This window comes from Corythoichthys intestinalis, chromosome 9 (assembly GCF_030265065.1).
Source record: "Corythoichthys intestinalis isolate RoL2023-P3 chromosome 9, ASM3026506v1, whole genome shotgun sequence".
Taxonomy (NCBI): domain Eukaryota; kingdom Metazoa; phylum Chordata; class Actinopteri; order Syngnathiformes; family Syngnathidae; genus Corythoichthys; species Corythoichthys intestinalis.
The window spans coordinates 13,662,139-13,681,447 of NC_080403.1; the positions used below are offsets into that span (position 1 = coordinate 13,662,139).

Sequence of the window (19,309 nt, forward strand, 5' to 3'; positions counted from 1 at the left end):
GGTTATCATTAATCTGTATGTGCGACGCGTTTGGCTAGTTGCCCCTAGCATAAAGTTATATGAAATAGGTTCCAGCTTTCCAATAACCCTGATTTGGACAAGATAAATAGAAAATGGATGAATGGCCATTTATATATCCTATTTCAAATGGTTTGTCTTAGCTTGTCCAAAAATCCTGTTAATTCTGTAAAATGGCTTACCTGTGTGGGTCTGGACTGTGGGTCCGCTCGCACAAGGATGACCTCCATACTACGATCGATCTTCATGGGCAGAGGCAGAGTGAGGTAGCAGAAAGGGTCAAAGGTCACAGACACCTTTGAACACTCCGGACACACCAGAGTGGATTTGAAGAGGCCGTGAAAGATATCAACAATGATTGAGTCATTGCGTAAGCGGTGGTTTGTCCAGGCTTCTGTAGCGACGATCTGGGATCAAAAGGGTTTTTTTTTGTATAGATGTAATTTTGCATTGGAAATCAAACAAATGTCGCTCAAGAAAATAATGACTTAAAAGAGAAACAATAGGTTTTTTTTCTCCTCCATAATATCACTTTCAAGGTATCTGCAGGATAAGATCTCACCTCATCAGGACGACCCTCAGCATCCCTTTGGGCCAAATATGGCTTTTTCTTCACACGGTTCAGATCTTCATGGAGCCCATCAAGCAAGAAGGCCAGAAGTTCTTGGGAATCTTGCTGCTGATAGCCTGAAAACTGGGGCGCAAAGCGCCCCACCTGTGTCTGGAATCCAAAATCTATGAGTTAGAACCTTTGTCTGAAACTATAAAAGTAGTCTTAGTAGACATACTTTGAAGGTGCGTGGGGCCACTGAACTGCTGCGGCTGAGCCACATCTGCTTCACTAGATCAGCGTAGGCCTCTGCAATCTCACCCCGCATTCCCAGTGGATTGCCCCGGTTAATCTCGTACTCGTACTGGTCGTTTAGGAAATATTCGGTGAGCGGTGACGTGTTGCTCAGGCACTGTAAGGAAAAAGAATGTATAAACATGAAAAAAAACAGGGTTAGAGCAGGATTATTATTATTATGTGAACAAGATGTACTCAAAAATTCAGGTCTAGTCAGGTTATTACCTGGAGAGCAGAGTTCATGAAACATGTGTTGCCTAGATTACTGAGACCGCACAGGCCAGGCTGGGACTGGGATTCTCTGTAGTTGTAGGAGGAGCTGTAGGAATTATAACCCCCCAGTCTGTGGAAAAGTACATGATTTTCAGGGGTGTAAAACACCTATTTCATAACACAATAAATGTTGATGCTTTGGACAGCAACATGATATTTGCCCATAATTTAAGTCTGCTATAATTCATTTCGGTTCAAGGGCTTTTGGTCACTTTAATACGAAATTATGCACAGTTAACGCAACCTGTTAAGAGTTCACCTAAATACAAAGATGACGAGGCTGATCGACGGTTTGCCTTTTGATCCATTTGATTGAATTGTTGCTTAACAAATCAATGTATAGATCAAGACTGATATATTCCAACACCTAATGCTTACCTTCAGGAACAAGCAAGAGATTCAAACATCTGACCTGTTTACACAGCAAATTATTCATGTAATTATGTATATGTACACATTATGTATATTACATATACATACACAATTAATTATATTCTATGTTCTTTGCCAGCTTGTCCGAGTCAGTTTTGTAAGCTCCGTTTCTTTCGTGAACGCATTTGAAGGCATTACACGGGAGGCAGAGGGTGGTCACGCTCTGCTTTTACAAGCGGTCGCCGAGTTGCGATTGAAATAAATTTTGAGAAAAAGACAAAGAAAGTCTAACATCGTTACTTGGGTTGTTACAATCACTGAGCAGTTGCTCATTCACCACAAGGAAAATAACAAATAGAAACATGGTGTGGCACCGCATGTATTTCCTGGAAGCGGAAACCACAATCGTGGACGATCAGGGGACGTGAGTGTAACAGTGGCCGAGACAGGCGGGCTCCTCTGGATGGTCGTTTCGTGAGTCTCGCTCAATTTGACAGTCCAAAAAGTCCTGTGTGACTTGCGGTGCCACGTGGTTCCCTTTCGTGATTGAATTTTCCCCTATGTATTTTTTATATATCCCAGTCGGGAGGGGCCGACCCCGCCGATGGCCGAGTGGTGACTTTACGCACGAGGCGATCTCGCCCATCTCCGCGCGACCTGACTTGAAGCATAATATTGCAATGTACATTTGAAGTGTCCAAGATTAATGTGCGAATGCGCCATCAGCTCATTATAGCTGGTTCATGTCAAGCTAGACGGCGAGTTCTACAAGATGACGGGTTGGCAGAGAGCCATATGCGCTCATCAAAAGAGCCATATATGGCTCGCGAGACATAGGTTCCCGACCATTCTTCTTAGCTCCTCCCGTTTCGAAAGTATCAGCATTTATGTGCTGAACACGCTTGGCGTGTCTGATGTTACGTTTGTCACAATGGCCACGCTTGCAACATTGTCATTTTTATGTGTTCAACCATTATTTTCCCCGTTATAATAGATCTAACAAATTTGTGATTTGCATAATTACTCTTTGAGCGACCATTTTTCAAATGAAGGTCATTTTATACTAGGTCTTGTAAGTCCTTTCAATGCACTTAATATTATGCCCAACATACACAACACTATGAATTTCATGAATTAAATTTGGGATGAATGAATATCAGGTGAGATACAGACCCCTGCCTGCTGCCAGACGTGGCACTGTTGTTGAGCGTGTAACCAGCCCCGCAGCTGCTGTTTCCATTGGTGACTGTGGGCGAGACACTGGCAGACGAGTTAGAGGACAGTTTTGGGGAGGTGGTGAAAGTCCTAGATGGGTTTGTACTGGACCTGGTAAACAAGAATTAGATAATGCATATAAGAAACAAATAAAATACAGATCGATAAAAAGAAGAAAAAGACATTTATATTTACTTGGAATGAGAGGCTTGCCTTGGCCATGTTCCATCTTCATTCCTGCGCTCAATCACAAGCACCTGTGGGACCAAGGAAGCTGTATGAAAATCAAGTCCATGGAAAGCAATCTAAGGCTAGGTTCATACTGCAGGTCTTAATGTATAAATCCGATTTTTTCGTTTTTTCTGACTCGAGTGAGGTATTAACTTGACGGTCTGAATGATACAAGTCGCATACAAGTGGACATTTCAGATCCGATCGAGGTCGATTTCATACGCTGTTTTAAATCCGATTTGGTCCACATTTTTCCAAATGTGGAGGTGCTCTGAACTCTCAAGTCTCCCAAATTGGAATTCATGCAGCAATTACGTCAGCAAGGAGTGAGAGAGGAAGGGCGGCAGGGAGGGAGCTGTGCATTACTGTTAGCACCTAGCTTGAACTCGGCTTTTAGGCAGAAGGCAGGCTTGACCACAGTCATAAAAAAAAATTAAATGGAAAAAAAGGATATAAGGCTGAGAATGCTCGGTTTTCTTTGTGCACACCAAATGAGCAATATTTCAATATTTCTTACATGACCCAGTGTCGTGGCAAACTGTTCGTATGTGTGTGTGGGTGTGTCATGCACGCAGAGTGTGTGCATGTGTTCTATCCCTACATATAAACCTTGAATATAAAATGAAACAGGGATTATTTGTGTCCTCTTTTTGGTATGACCACCCTAGAATAATGTAGCACCAGCATGTGTAATCATTTGTTATTGATGCTTCTGTGCATGTGGGTCAGTTTGCTCAGCGCGTCGGACTGTGAGTTAGCGCGCATGCGTAATACTTGAACGGGCTCAAAGAAAAACGGCAGTCAGAACTGACATGCCAAAAACATATGACAAAAAAATCAGAATTGTCTGAAAATAGCCTAAGAGATTTCAAATTTCATACTTGATGTCAGGCGCTTGGACAGATGAACAAAAGAAACACACCATTGATAGTGTTTTTATTTAAAAAAAAAAATACAAGACTATAAAAAATAAAACCTCTAGAAAGTTGTGCAAACATGAGATTTTAAGTAAGCATATGTGTGTAATGGAGCTGCGTGCGTGGATGTGTGCGACATATATATATATATATATATATATATATATATTAGGGCTGTCAAATGATTACAATTTTTAATCAAGTTAATTACAGCTTAAAAATTAATTAATCGTAATTAATCGCAATTAATTGCAATTCAAACCATCTATAAAATATGCCATATTTTTCTGTAAATTATATATATATTCTGTAAAATAACTTGTTGGAATGGAAAGATAAGACAAGATGGATATATACATTTAACATACGGTACATAAGGACTGCAGTGGGCATTTCACTCTACTGTCATTTAAATCTATCTATGCTGTCCTCACTCCGAAGCGTCTACTTTTTCCAAAGCTAGACAGCTAGTGAACGACGCCTTAATAATCAGACTTCTTCCTTTTTCATCTGATTTATTAATAAAATGGCCTCAAACCATTGTCCTCTTTAGACTGTAGTGAAACTACAAAAAAAAAGTACACAAGCATTGCTTTAGCAACAACAGTAGCTTAGCACGCTATACAGCTTCACTAAACATAAACAAAAAGCGTCTCATACAAAAAATACAACATTTCGCTTATTAACATAATATGTACATTCTTTACAACAACCATACTTACGGACAAATCTTGTCCAAGGATCATATAAGCACAACATTACAACGTAGGCGTCAGCCCGAGACGTCGTGCAGCCATATTGAACTGGCAAGAAAGCAATAAACCATGTCGCAAAGCGACCACAATAGTTCGCTGTTAGACAGCACAAAAAACCTTGCTGTAAAACTTACCAAAAGGCAGAATACTGTCTGAGCGGGACATGTGCGTTAATTGCGTCAAACATTTTAACGTGATTGATTTAAAAAATTAATTACCGCGCGTTAACGCGATAATTTTGGCAGCCCTAATATATACAGTTGTGGTCAAAAGTTTACATACACTTGTGAAGAACATAATGTCATGGCTCTCTTGAGTTTCCAGTTATTTCTACAAATGATTTTTCTCTGATAGAGTGATTGGAACAGATACTTCTTTGTCACAAAAAACCATTCATGAAGTTTGGTTCTTTTATGACTTTATTATGGGTGAACAGAAAAAAGTGATCAAATCTGCTGGGTCAAAAATATACATACAGCAGCGCTAATATTTGGTAACATGTGCCTTGGCCATTTTCACTTCAATTAGGCGCTTTTGGTAGCCATCCACAAGCTTCTGGCAAGCTTCTGGTTGAATCTTTGACCACTCCTCTTGACAGAATTGGTCCAGTTCAGTTAAATTTGATGGCTTTTTGACATGGACTTGTTTCTTCAGCATTGTCCACAAGTTCTCAATGGGGTTTAAGTCAGGACTTTGGGAAGGCCATTCGAAAACCTTAATTCTAGCCTGATTTAGCCATTCCATTAACACTTTTGATGTGTGTTTGGGGTCATTGTCCTGTTGGAACACCCAACTGCGCCCAAGACCCAATCTTCGGGCTGATGACGTTAGGTTATCTTGAAGAATTTGAAGGTAATCCTCCTTCTTCATTATCTCATTTACTCTCTGGAAAGCACCAGTTCCATTGGCAGCAAAACAGCCCCACAGCATACTACTACCACCACCGTGCTTGACGGTAGGCATGGTGTACTTGGGGTTAAAGGCCTCACCTTTTCTCCTCCAAACATATTGCTGGGCATTGTGGCCAAACAGCTCGATTTTTGTTTCGTCTGACCACAGAACTTTCCTCCAGAAGGTCTTATCTTTGTCCATGTGATCAGCAGCAAACTTCAGTCGAGCCTTAAGGTGCCGCTTTTGGAGCAAGGGCTTCCTTCTTGCACGGCAGGCTCTCAGTCCATGGAGATGCAAAACACGCTTGACTGTGGACACTGACACCTGTGTTCCAGCAGCTTCTAATTCTTGGCAGATCTGCTTTTTGGTGATTCTCGGTTGAATCTTCACCCTCCTGACCAATTTTCTCTCAGCAGCAGGTGATAGCTTGCGTTTTCTTCCTGATCGTGGCAGTGACAAAACAGTGCCACGCGCTTTATACTTACAAACCATTGTTTGCACTGTTGCTCTTGGGACCTGCAGCTGCTTTGAAATGGCTCCAAGTGACTTTCCTGACTTGTTCAAGTCAATGATTCGCTTTTTCAGATCCATGTATGTATATTTTTGACTCATCAGATTTGATCACTTTTTCTGTTAACCCATAATAAAGTCATAAAAGAACCAAACTTCATGAATGTTTTTTGTGACAAAGAAGTATCTGTTCCAATCACTCTATCAGAGAAAAATCAGAGTTGTAGAAATAACAGGAAACTCAAGAGAGCCATGACATTATGTTCTTCACAAGTGTATGTAAACTTTTGACCACAGCTGTGTGTATATATGTATATACACATACATACATACATACATATATACATACATACATAATATATGTGTGTGTGTGCGCGCATGTACATGGCAGAATACTGAAATGATGGCCTCGTTTATTTCATTCTCGGCCCCCCCCCCAGATCAACCTGCATAGAAATGATGTGTGGAAATGGAACATTTACTTCATAAGTCCATTTACATTGTGTGGCTCCAAAATTTCAGATAAATTGTAATTTAACTGGAGCCTTGACTTGTCTTCACTTTTTCCCCATCACATTTAAAAAGTGCAAGGCCTTCGATTTGTGTGTGTGTTTTCGTTTTTATAAAAGCCCAGGCGAGATTGTGGCAGCATTTGAATTATGTTATTCCTGTGTTTTTTCTTAATATGCACATGCACAACAGGGGTGCCCATTACGTTTATCACGATCGACCAGTCAATCACAACGTTAGTGTGGGTAGCTTGCAGCATCAAAAAAAAAATATGTATAATTTTTTTTTTTTTTTAATGTACAGAGTTAATTATGTTGTGTGAGCAACATACTGTATGAGGTTATGCAGCCTGTCACAGCTAACTTGAGGTAGAAGGCGCCCTTGTGGCGCTGTACGAGCATGAAGATGGAAAACGAGTTTGCGCTTTAAAATATATATATCGCACGTCCTTGCGATGCCAGTATTCCGCATCCGCGCAGTGCAATGACGATTAAGTTCACCAAGTTAACTAAGTTACAAGAATTCTTTTTGGTGGGAGGTCAGATGAATGGAATTCCCATTTATTTGGGATGGGACAGATGATTTGTATGAGCTGTTTTTTTTTTTTTTTTTTTTAAATTACAGACATGACCCAAGGAATTAACTTGTAATTCAAGGTACTTCTGTATGGAGAAATATGAGGGTTTTAATTACCTGCCCCGGAAAGAGTCCAGCATCCTGTACACTGCTGTCAGGTTTGTTCAGCTGCTCGTAGGTGTTGCTCATATATTTGTTCCACAGCCTTGTTTCTTTTTCTGGTGGAATACTGAATTGTGTCCTCATCTCTTTTTCTATGGTATCTGTATAAAAAAAATGGTGCCAATTTTAGTCAATTTTAATGGTTAGCTTGAGCCTCTCGGGACGTCTCTCACCAATAGTATCAGCTTTACTGAAGTACCGAGTGACCACATTGTCCATGTTATCATTTTCGCACAGGTTCAGCTCTAGCAAGTAGACCTCCACCTTGCAGTGTTTGACAAACATGCCATGTTCAACAACCTGGTTGAGAGGGGGAGAAAACATCTACTGAGTAATAGTGAAACTTTGGTTAGGTGAAGCAAAAGTTGATATTGATTAAAGGATTACTGAAATTCAAAAAAAAAAATTACCCTTCTGACAATAGGTCTTTGGGCACCTAGGCAGCCATACCAGCTGACAAGCTTAGTCCATGCTTCCGTGGGTACAAGAACATAGTCCAGCTCATCAATGAGGTGCTCTTTCAAGACCTGTTTGTCCTGGTCTACGGACAGAAAAAAATGACAAGTATTAAGCTGCTAATGGTGCTACCTTTTCTAAATTCTGGCAATAGCCAAATAGCATTTACCAGAGAACAGGCCCGAGTTATCAATAGGTCCTGGATATAGGCTACGCTCTCCAACATTGTACATGTCCCAGTTGTCAAAGCCTACATATTTCTTCCATTGTTTGAACCAGCGGCTGTCCACTAGATACCTATAGGAAGGGGAAAACAGTTACCCGTTATTTTGAACACAAGCTAGCAGATATTTGATTTGGATATCAAGCAATGACACCTGGGAAGGTAAGAGGTAAGGAAATTTGGCTTGAATATTTTGCAACTTGTACATGCTTTGAAATATCTTTTGTACACCTCTCTCACCTGAGCACTTAGACATGCACAATCTGCTTTACTTAAGAAGCTTGCTTGAGAAAAATCACATAGAAAAATCGCTGCACATTCAGTGTAACGTAGACTTAAAATGGACGCCATATGCAACACCCCGAACTTTAAGTTTTGACATAGAATATTGTGAAGACCCATGAATGCCCTGATATCGACAATTATTAACGAGGACGATACAGTATATCAGCTAAACAGACTTGCTTGAGTAACGGAAAAGCACATTTAGATAAGACAAAGATTTGAGTTATTTGGTGATAACAACACATGTAATACATGATTATGATGAAAGAAAGCAATTGCTTTTTTTTAAATGCAGTTACCTACAGTAAAATTTGGTGACAGATCCATTGGGCTACGGGGCTATGTGGCCAGCCCTGGTACTTGGAATGTTATTAAAAATTATAGTTACATGGATTCCACTAAATAGCAAAATATTGTTGAGAATAAAGTTAAACAAACCGTCAATGTTGAAATTACACCGGAGCCAGATATTTGAAAATTACGACTCACAGCAATGCTCAAAAACTACTCTGGAGGAGGGCCATCCCAACCCCCAGGCCTGAATATTGTTGACAATTATTGGGATAATTTGGAGCAGAGTGTTCCTTCTTTGCAATCATCAAAATTAACTGAAGATGCTTTGTAATTAAGGATGGTCCAAAATAACTCTATTCAGAATCCAGAAACTCTTCGGAAGTCATAAGAAATGTCTAAAAGCTGCTATTTTGGGAAAAGGAAGATCTAATGAATATTATTTTTTTCTGTTGTAGTGCCCAAATGATAGCACTTGAATAAATTTATTTTGATGCATATTGCACATCATCTGATAGTCCAATAAACTTGGTTTCACTTCTGAAAAATTACTTTATCAGTTATATATACATATATATATGGCGGAAAAGACAGACAAGACTGAAAAAGCAGTTTCTGCTCTTGCACTCCTCTTTAAAAGAAACTGCTGTATTTTAAGCCAAAACAACAGTTGTGTTTGATATAACAATATGTCTATATGCTGCCATAGCAGATTCATGGCGTATGAAGCCCCCGAACCATTTTTAATTTGCCTGTTTTACCCTGAAAACCCCCGTTTACAGACGTCGCGCAACCGCTTTTGTTTCAACCAGCCATAAAACGAGGGTAATTAATTATATTTATTAAAAATGTCATTTTTAGCTTAGAATCATTAATTGATGTCTAATATTTTGTTTAAAAAATAACTTTAAAAATTAAATTTACTCACATATTTTAAACTTTTAAACAAATTACGTCACAATGAAAAAAATGGTGTCTGTAAAAATGTCACGGATATTCACCTCATAACTATCGCTTAATTGTTTTTTGTTTTTGTTTTTTTCTGTCACATCTTCTCCGATATGTTAGATGATAAATAATACGTCCAAACAAAGAAAAATTGGGGAAAAAAACGTTTGAAAAAGGTAAATATATGAAAAAGAAATTCTCAAACACTGCTTGATGTCTGCAATTTCTGCATCGCAACCCTTGTTATATTACCATGTTTCACCCATAAAATCCCCCCAAAAATCCAGCTGTGGCCATTCACAGATGTGTCTTGACACTCAGTGATACATGCTACATGGAGTTTTTGGATCGAAACAAGGTAAGTACGCGATAATATCTCGTTAAAGCCATGGCGTCTGTAATTCTGCTCTCGCGTGCTCTCACCTCCAAATAGGGTTTTGCTGTTTACATTTTTTTTTTTTAAATGCCCACCTGTTCATAACTTTTCTTCCCCCAGAAAATTGAGATTTTAAGCTTTCCAATGATGTATCACACGTGCATATCGGACAATTTTGAAAGTTGGCTAAATTTGGGGTCTCATAGCGGAATTTCAAGTCACCTGGGTGTTTTCTGCCATATATATATATATATATATATATATATATATATATATATATATATACCCTACCCACCGACGTCACAAAACCACGTGCTCGCTGTGTGGTTCCGCCCACTTGTCCGTCATTTTGTCTCTGTATTAGCATTGTTTTCAATTGATCGAGGAATTTAAAATGCATTTCATGGAAGACCCGGTGCTTTCTGATGCCGTAAACTCACTGGATGTGTTGCATAAAAGGCGTTACGTGGAAAAGCTTCGTTCTATACAGTCGCCAGATCCATATTTGATGCCCAAATCGATGTTTTTCGACCCACTGTCTTCGCCCTGTCTGCCTGACATCTGCTACGCTGAGATTTACAATTATCTTGTCCACACAAAATCAGCCTATTCTCACGAAAATTTGAAAAACTTCAAGAGCTTGGAGGCTTATAAATACTTCGTTGCTGGTTGGGTGAAACAGGTCCTCGTCCACGAAAATTCGGCAGGAATCTATCTTGTGCTTGGAAAGGTGAGTTACGAAATTTTCAATTCAAAATCTTTTGTTATTGCTAACATCCACTGTCAAGTCTAATGTATTTCATGTCATTTGTCAATGGAGTTAAGGCTTTTAATGTTTATATGGTTTAGCGATAGCACTCTCACTACATACATACGTGTATGTTGTCGGCGATTAGCCTAGCAATGATCTTAATTGTGGTTATTTGTCAGCCCCGTAGACGAGGCCAGTTTCTTTCACTTGGTACCAGCTAAATATTATTCAAAAAATAACGATGGTGGAAGAAAGGGAAGTCACAAACATCTTGAATTTGAAACTATGTCGTACTACGTCGTATGTTGTCGGCGATTAGCCTCGCAATGATCTTAATTGTGGTTATTTGTCAGCCCCGTAGACGAGGCCAGTTTCTTTCACTTGGTACCAGCTAAATATTATTCAAAAAATAACGATGGTGGAAGAAAGGGAAGTCACAAACATCTTGAATTTGAAACTATGTCGTACTACGTCGTATGTTGTCGGCGATTAGCCTCGCAATGATCTTAATTGTGGTTATTTGTCAGCCCAAAACCCTCTAAGTATATCTTAAATGCATCTTACCGGATATAAAATGACTACTACATAGTCTGTGGTGATTTTTTGGTGCCCAGTTTTCACGTCGAATTGCAGCCGTCCATTTCGCTCTCCTCTTTGGATCCCTCGGAATACGGTAAAACTTCAAGTCTCTCCTTCCATCTTCTCTGTTAGTGCAACCAACAGCCACACACGCCTTCACCATTTTGATTATCAATGTTAAGGAGCAGAAAAACACGCCGTAATAGGAGAAATGTACGTAGCCGTAACAGGTTAACACTATGTTTTGACGGACAAGTGGGCGGTACCATTCAGGAGAGCGGAGTTGTGACGTCACGTGGGTAGGGTCTATATATATATTAGGGTTGCAACGGTTCAGTTAGCCCATGGTTCGGTTTGAACCTCGGTTTTGGGATCACGGTTTCAGTTCAGTTTCGGTTTGCTTTTTGCATTTTTTTTCTTTTTTTTTTTAAACTGCCTTTATTTTGCTTTTAAGAAAATGAAATAAACACTTAAAATGTACACATGTTCGACTCTTCAAATGCCTCTTAGCTCTTCGGCTAGTTTAGTGACTGACTATTGAAATACACACACAGTAGTAAAAAAGTTACTTGGCAAAGTAACTGGTGTTACCTTTCATGTTTCAAAAAAACCATAGTACCTTTACGATGTTTGGAGGTCATTTAATGTTCTGAATCAACCGTTATTGATAAAATTGCTCCCGTTTTTGCATTAGTTCCCTTCTGTCTAGTTTTGACGTGAAAATTTTAAAACTGTTTCATCATTTAAAGATAGACTCAAGTCAAGATTTTGCCGATTTAGGAGTATTTTAGATAAAAAGTTACTTAGGTTCGCTAGGAAGGTTCACTACAACAGAGCCTTTGTTTACTGCTCTAAAATGGTGGCTGTTTACTAACGCTACAGAGTGTCATTTCGCATGTAGTTCTATATGCATGAGATATCTAGGCGTAGGTTGTAGGCTGTCGGCTACAGTCAGGAAATATTGGAGCCGCCTAGCCTAGCATTGCGTTGCGTTTGCTTCAGCGTCACAACAAACACTTCCCTCTCCGTGCCTCTGACTTTTCTCGCCTCATTCAACCAATGTATTAACGAACGGTCGAAAAAAAAACGTAATGTACGAAAAACGCACAGAATTTGAACATAACGTACGGCGTACACATTTAAAAATCAGTGCTCACTTGTACAAATTACGCCGAGACCGTACAACTTGACAGGTATGAATTATAGTGGACCGTCCCAGTTAGGTAGTAGCACTCTGTAGCACGGGATGTCCAACTATCAGTGGTCACGGCAAAACTATGTGCTTTAGCGAAGTCATCTTCGATGGCTTTGCGTGCCATTTCCTAAATGTCGGGGAATATGTTGTTGGAGAAATATGTCCACCACACCGCAGATTTGAAAGAAGCCAGTGCTTCCTCAAAATTCAGTCTCTCCATTCCTCCGCTCGCCATAGCTTTTTGTTTTCTTTCTTGTTTCACTCTCACTTCGCTCGTAAGCGAGAGAGGGCGTTATCCGGCTTCTATTACACAGGTGCTTGACAGCAATCGGAAATTTACTTGCGGTGGGGCGGGAATTTCCCCACAGCTGTGCTTCACGTCGCACGCAGAGCTCAACCAATTCAATCCACAAGCGTTCGGGATAAATTAATTGCAAAACCGAAAAGGTGCGGTTCATAAAGGTGTATTGAACCGTACTGGGCGAACCGTATGGTTCGGCTTTGAACCGCAAACCGTTGCATTCCTAGTATATATAATATATATAATATATAATACATGTATCAAGTTTCTGATCTAAACACCAGCGATTCATAAATGAAAACGGTCACGGTGACCAAACTTTTTCATACCGCTGTACACATAGAGTTTAATGCGTTTGTCTTCAGTTTTATTTCTTTCTTATTAATCTGCCTGTTCCATGGAGGAAGAGTTAGAAAAGGGAGCAACAGCATAGCATAATTTGCCGTAAAAACTTGGACTTACGAGAATTTTTAAATCATCATTTGACATATGGGGCAGTGGAACCCCTAAGTCATCCACTTTAGTAATAAATTGTTTATTTAAAAATGCATTACAGTATTAATGATTGAGGATATTTTGAGGTGTTTTATGTGCTCATTCAATGTTTCTTTAAAAAAAATTCCAGATCGCAGCCGCTAGTCACTTTGCTAGAGATATTTTAAAGTGCATAGTATTCTCCAGAATCAGTCTTGGCTTCATTATTCACTTTACCTGGAAATCTCTGAAAATACTTTTAGAAAAGCACATGAAAGTCATTACTAAAGTGATTACTATAGTGTTATGGTTGAACTAAACTTTGGCATAGTAGAGATTAAGCCTGTCGCAATATGCAATAATTCCATTTATCGCACACTAAATAGAAATGAAGGCGGTAATTTTTCCACTGCGATTTATCGCCTCGCGTGCGCACGTGCGGCAGACATACTGTTAAAAGTTCGGCTTCTTTGTTACCAACTACACAAAATGCATCTTCGTTCCAGGTCAGGCAAAAAATAGCGCCGGAGCCAATCGTTCCCATTATATCCTATTGTTCAACGTATACCGGCTGCATCAGTGCTCCGGATTGCCTGCGGACCATCTTCGGCGTGCCGGTGTTGTTGACGTGTGGGCGCTCCCGTCAGGGGTGACATTTCACGCGGGGCGGCTATTTTTCGGCACAACACCAGATATTTACAACGAAGTCCGCCAAAACATTGTTAAGGACTTGGCTGCTACAAACAACCTTGCTTTGACAACGGACAGCTGAAAGGACATGATGACCATTGAGTGGCAAATTAAAAGCGCTGTGCTTCAAACTCGTTCTGTTTATGAAAGTCGATTGTCATATGCTGATGTTGTGAAGGAATGAGCAGACGTGACTTCTGTGGCGTTTGCTAACTTTTTTAATGCGCGCACACGCTAGATATCATGAAAAAGCAAACTAGATGTGCTGCGTCCCATGCCATTGGCTACGTGAGCCCAGAGTGATTATGGGACATGTAGTCCATATACTACATCGATTAATTATAAACCGCCATGACTGAATGGAAGTTAAGAAGGCCACATCAATCCATACCAGTGACTATAGATAATGCTGCAAATATTGTTAATTCAGTACGTGACACAGATGGATTCGGACCAAAAATAGGATGTCTTGCTCATGTAGTAAACTTAGCTGCTAAAAGAGCCGTAGCAATCAACAGTGTGCCCCGTCTCTCTTTACAAACGGTAAAGATTGTTCTCAGCACTTTTGTACAAAGTTTCCTCAGATCAGTAAGAAGTAAGCACATAAATATTATGCACTAAAATGCATGTTTATATGATGGCAATTAAATTTTTGCTCGTTAGCAAAAAAAAAAAAAAAAAAAAAAAAAAAAAAATACAATCATTTTTTTATTCCAGAGCATTAAATGTATTGAATGGGATCAAAAATCGTTTCCCCTGTATTGAACCTTGACTTATGGAACACCATAGCAGAAGCTATGAGGGGAAAAGTTTTCATTTGCCGAAATGCTTAAGTTATTTTTTTCTTGAAAATCACATTTTATTTATTCTGTGTTTCTGTGAGGTATTAATATTGTTGTCTTTTACTAAAGAGGCATGGTCTATTGTTTTTAGTTGTGATTTCTTTAAAATTATTTTTGAATTTAAGAGTAAATATTTATCTTATAATAATATATATAATATATAATATTTATTTAAATGGGTATACTTGATCTATTAATATATACTGTATTCTCACTGTGTTATTGTAAATTGTTTTTTTTTTAAATTGGGGGGGCGCAATAATATCGCATATCGAAATAATTTATGAGATAAATTATCGCACACTAAAATTTGTTATCGCGACAGGCCTAGTAGAGATACGTTTCTGTTTTGTTTCAGCAATACTTAAATCAAAATAAAATATATTAATCACAAATGGGACTGATTAAGACATAACTGCGATGTCAAATATCTTTAAATACTTCAATATACTTAAGTACATATAATCTAAAAAAAAGAAAGAAAGCATTATTGCTTCATCCCTACAAAACTGTATTCAACTAGTTCATGTACAACCAGGCGTTCGTTACCTTACATGACATGTAGCTGACTGAGTCAGCATGAAATTAGCCGACGCATCCAATAACTGGCTGATTAGATTAGAATTCTTTACTAGGACAACATATAAAGCCAAATAGTCTGAACTAGGGATTCTTAACAGGCCCGACAAGTCACGACCCCGAAGGGGAACGCAGCACATTATTCATGTGGGTCAGCAGAAATGTATGTATGAATGAAAAAAAAAATACAGGCGGTGCACGGTTTATGACACTACCCACTTTCTAAGGCTGCACAATAAACTTCTTTCCTCAACGGTGTAAGAATAGGTAGAAACACGGGAGGAAAAAGCGCACTTTGTTACCACCATAATTGCCATTTTTCTTTAATTACCTAAACGAGTGGAATGATAATGGAAACCTATGATAGGAATGGACACCATATTGCATAAATTTGGACTCAGGATGGTTAGGTTAGGGCAGTGGTTCTTAACTTTGCTATAGGTACCGAACCCCACGAATTTCAAAGGTGCATTCACCGAACCCTTCGGAATTTCATAATATAGCCATTTTTTTACCAATTCAATACCTAGCAAGCTAACATCTAAGTGAATTCCTGTTCAAATTTCATCCCGATTTCTAATTTACTACAAATAACTTTGCCTTTTGATTGTTGATTTCACGTTGGTAAATTAAACTCATTTCATTTCATACTGTTTGTGGTTTTGTTTTAATGTCTACATTCTCAGCTTATTGTCGCATCAATTACTATTTTCATGGCATACATTTACGCAAATCAAAAAATATATTCATCTACGCAGTTCACGCTGTCTCTAGGTCTGTTATACTTCCTCATACCAAGTGCCAGTCAACCTTCCACTGAGCAAACTGATTTCTCCTCCCATTAGACAGAGGGCTAGCATTTGAAAGAAATGGAATAAAAGCTATAAATTGAGGGCAAAGCAGTCCAAAACCTGGTCGAAAACACCACTTTGCCTAAAGTCAGCATACAAAATAGGGCTAAAAAATAGGTCAATTTCCTGCCACTGCACACATTCTTAGAATGTGATGGTGCCAACCCATATTTAATACATTTTAAATAAATAAATAAGATGGGTTGTGGGAAGAAGGGTATTTGAAGTAGAGCAGATCATACCAAACAAATCTTTTTCACATTGGTAGACCTAGACAGGAAAATGTAGTCATTTCATTTTAATCTCTGATAATTTTAGCATTCGCAAATCCCCATTACAGAAGCCCTGAAAGGTAGTTTTGATAAGTTGCCAAGCATGATTTTCGGGTGTTACTGCTATAAGAATGATTCTTGACAATAACGCTAATAATACAAGTACAGTACATTGTGTCTTATTCAATGACAGAAAGGCATGACAGTGCTAGGCAGTCTAATCAGTAAGCTAACATGGTTCTGAGTCTTCACGGCTAACCAGGCAACTGAATGGTGGCTAAACCCAGATTCCGGAAAACAGGGCCCTTATTATTAGCCGGTCATCGGCAGACGACAGGACACGTCAAATCGAAACAGAAACATTTTCAGCAGTACACATATTTAGTAGACTATTTAGCCCAGTGTTTCTGCTGAGCTATTTGCTGACAAAAGATATTAAGTGTCCAGTGTTAATGGCTTAACGCGAGACAACAAAGAACGGAATTTCAAATAGGCTTTCTAAAAGCAATTAGATTAAAAATCAAATATTGGTGACAAAATCACGAACGCTGTTTTTATTTATGTGGGGGTAACTATAAACGGTGTTAGCATTTCCGGTTTGCAGCTTAGCTAATTGCTAGTGTTAGCAAACTCGGGCTAGTTTAACATAAGCGCCCCGAAGTCGGCCCCTGGCTTCTTCTCACCATTCGTCGCCCTTTTTCAGTGAGGTCTTAAGTAGTGAGCCAATAGCCTGTTTTTGGTTATCCGTGGATGCGGTTGGCATATCCGGGTCGGAGTCCGCCGAGCCGCCCGAGTCGGGTCCGCCTCCTTCGGCCATCGTGTAGGCGAGCTAGCGTGCCGGTATCTGGGGAGCGCGGCTGCAAGAGAAGGGAAGCTGTTTGGGCCGACGAGGGCGTACTTCCTCCTACGGTGGCTGCGAGGTGCACCGGGGCTACTGACTGTAGTACAGTTTCGTCGCCACCTCGACACTACACACAGGCACACTTTGCCAACCTATTTCTCCTCACGTCACGCTTTTTACATCAATTAAACTCACGATAAAGAATAACAAGCCCACGTTTTGTTGTTCAAGAGTTTACATACTCCTAAATGAAATCTTAACACTAAACAGAAACCGAAATGTAGCACTGGGGTACTTTCGACGTATTGTAAAATATTTTATACATAAAACGAGTGATATATTTAAAATATTTAATAAGGCATCAACATATTTTCCCTTATCTGTGACCTAGTCATCTTATTGTCAAGTTCATATTAACAATTAATGGGTTACTATCCTGAAAGCATATTATCCAATCAGAATGGTCTACCTCCAACTAGACTTGCTTACCTTGCTCATTTATTAATTAGGACTTCACAAATTTGAGGGAAGGCCAAACTGTGTGTTAGTTTGGAGAGTGATAGGGTAGTCAACCAATTACATTTGATTTTAAAAAGACTGAATCACCCCCAAAAAGTCCTACCTAGACAATGATGCGGAGTGGTGCGAGCCTGAATACTAGTGATGCACAATAATACATTACTATACTGCAAAAACACCTCCTTAAAACTAGCAGAATTGGACAAAACTATTGATTGTGCACATTTGGAGGCTAAATCAAGTATATAATTATCGGATTGCATTATCGGTTGAATTTTGTTTTATCTGGAATATCTGTGTGACGTCATAATTGCCATTATGGGCCGATAATTATCGGTGACCGATATTATCGTGCATCTCTACTCAATACAAAGAGAGAGAAACGTCACGTGGTTGCTACACACACTATTTTCGGCCACACCCGCTCGAAGAGTCAATGTAAATCCTGGTTGTCAGGCAAAAATTTCTGCCTTTAATGGCATGGCATGCTTGCCTGGAACTCCAGACTCACCACTGTTCCAGCGATAAGAGTCTGGCGATCGTTCCGCGGATCAAATTTCCAGGGCGGAGCAGGCCACAGCAAACAGACAGCTGAGTGGACTAATCAGCGACAGGCAGACGTGACGTGGGTTAAGCGACAAGAAACTCTAGCGCGTCGGAGTAAACATACGAGGAGAGTGGAGAACGGAGAAGTTTATTCTACATGGCTACCGCGAGACTGCTGGTTTTAGTGACTCGATGTGTTTTTGGTCATTTAAAACTGAATTTACCGCGGATTGGAACATGTTCTTGGCTCTATCGTTCGCCATCTGTGTTGTTGTGGAGACTTCCGACGCGCAAGAGTGACGTTGCTCGTTAAGAACACATCACGTAAATAAACTAATCTGATTGCACGGATTATTTCGTTCTAGCTCGAGAGGCCAATAAGGAGCTGGGTCCCAGACTCTTCTTACAGTGTTTGAAAAATACAGGGAGAACAGTCTGGCCCTGCTAGGCAAATGATATGCCACTCTAATGGCCACCGAAGACACACTATTTTCAGCCACAGTCGGGCAGCGAATCAGTGTCAAATCCAGGGTTTCCTGTGATGCGTATTTTCGACCTTTTAGCCCAAAATGTGGCACTTTCGGGGTGACACGCTCGAACCCGCTTGGCCACTCAGCACTTCTCATTGTGGTTGTTGCAGACACTGCGTGCCGATCTCATGACCGCCTGCAACATTTTTTCAGCCGCACTCTGGCAGAGGACTGGTGTCGAATCCCGGTTTTAAGGTGAAAATAACTTTGGATTTTTATCTTCTCTCAAAATGTGGCAGTTAAAAAAATAAGTTGTAAACAGAACGTAACTCAGTGTAACACGGTAAGTCGTGTTGCTTCTTACCAAAAGTACACAAGTTTAGAGAAATAGACAACACCTACAAATGTCCTTCATGCGAAAGCCAGTTGTGCAAATTGACACATCTAATATTGGAGAAAATTCTTAAATTGATAGCTAAAAGGGAATTTATCCAGGAATGTATAATAAGCAAATGTAATGGAATATATGGCCCTCGTTATTAT

At 39.7% G+C, this 19,309-nt stretch overlaps 1 protein-coding gene across 2 annotated transcripts in view; it reads right to left on the minus strand.

Moving 5' to 3' along the window:
- Nucleotides 1–17,345, minus strand: part of usp4 (ubiquitin specific peptidase 4 (proto-oncogene)) — a 31,293-nt gene extending 13,948 nt beyond the window's left edge. Inside the window, exons 1-11 of one of the 2 annotated variants that reach the window (XM_057845510.1) lie at nucleotides 17,074–17,345; nucleotides 7,903–8,030; nucleotides 7,688–7,818; nucleotides 7,451–7,577; nucleotides 7,233–7,378; nucleotides 2,939–2,982; nucleotides 2,684–2,836; nucleotides 1,091–1,208; nucleotides 807–980; nucleotides 581–739; nucleotides 201–425 (exon numbers count right to left, since the gene is read on the minus strand). In XM_057845510.1, coding sequence (XP_057701493.1) covers nucleotides 201–425; nucleotides 581–739; nucleotides 807–980; nucleotides 1,091–1,208; nucleotides 2,684–2,836; nucleotides 2,939–2,982; nucleotides 7,233–7,378; nucleotides 7,451–7,577; nucleotides 7,688–7,818; nucleotides 7,903–8,030; nucleotides 17,074–17,207 — 1,539 coding nt within the window. In that variant the 5' untranslated portion in view covers nucleotides 17,208–17,345. Of the gene's footprint in view, nucleotides 1–200; nucleotides 426–580; nucleotides 740–806; nucleotides 981–1,090; nucleotides 1,209–2,683; nucleotides 2,837–2,920; nucleotides 2,983–7,232; nucleotides 7,379–7,450; nucleotides 7,578–7,687; nucleotides 7,819–7,902; nucleotides 8,031–17,073 lie in introns of both variants that reach the window. The other variant, XM_057845509.1, reaches the window with a different exon arrangement.
- Between the last annotated feature and the right edge of the window lie 1,964 nt (nucleotides 17,346–19,309).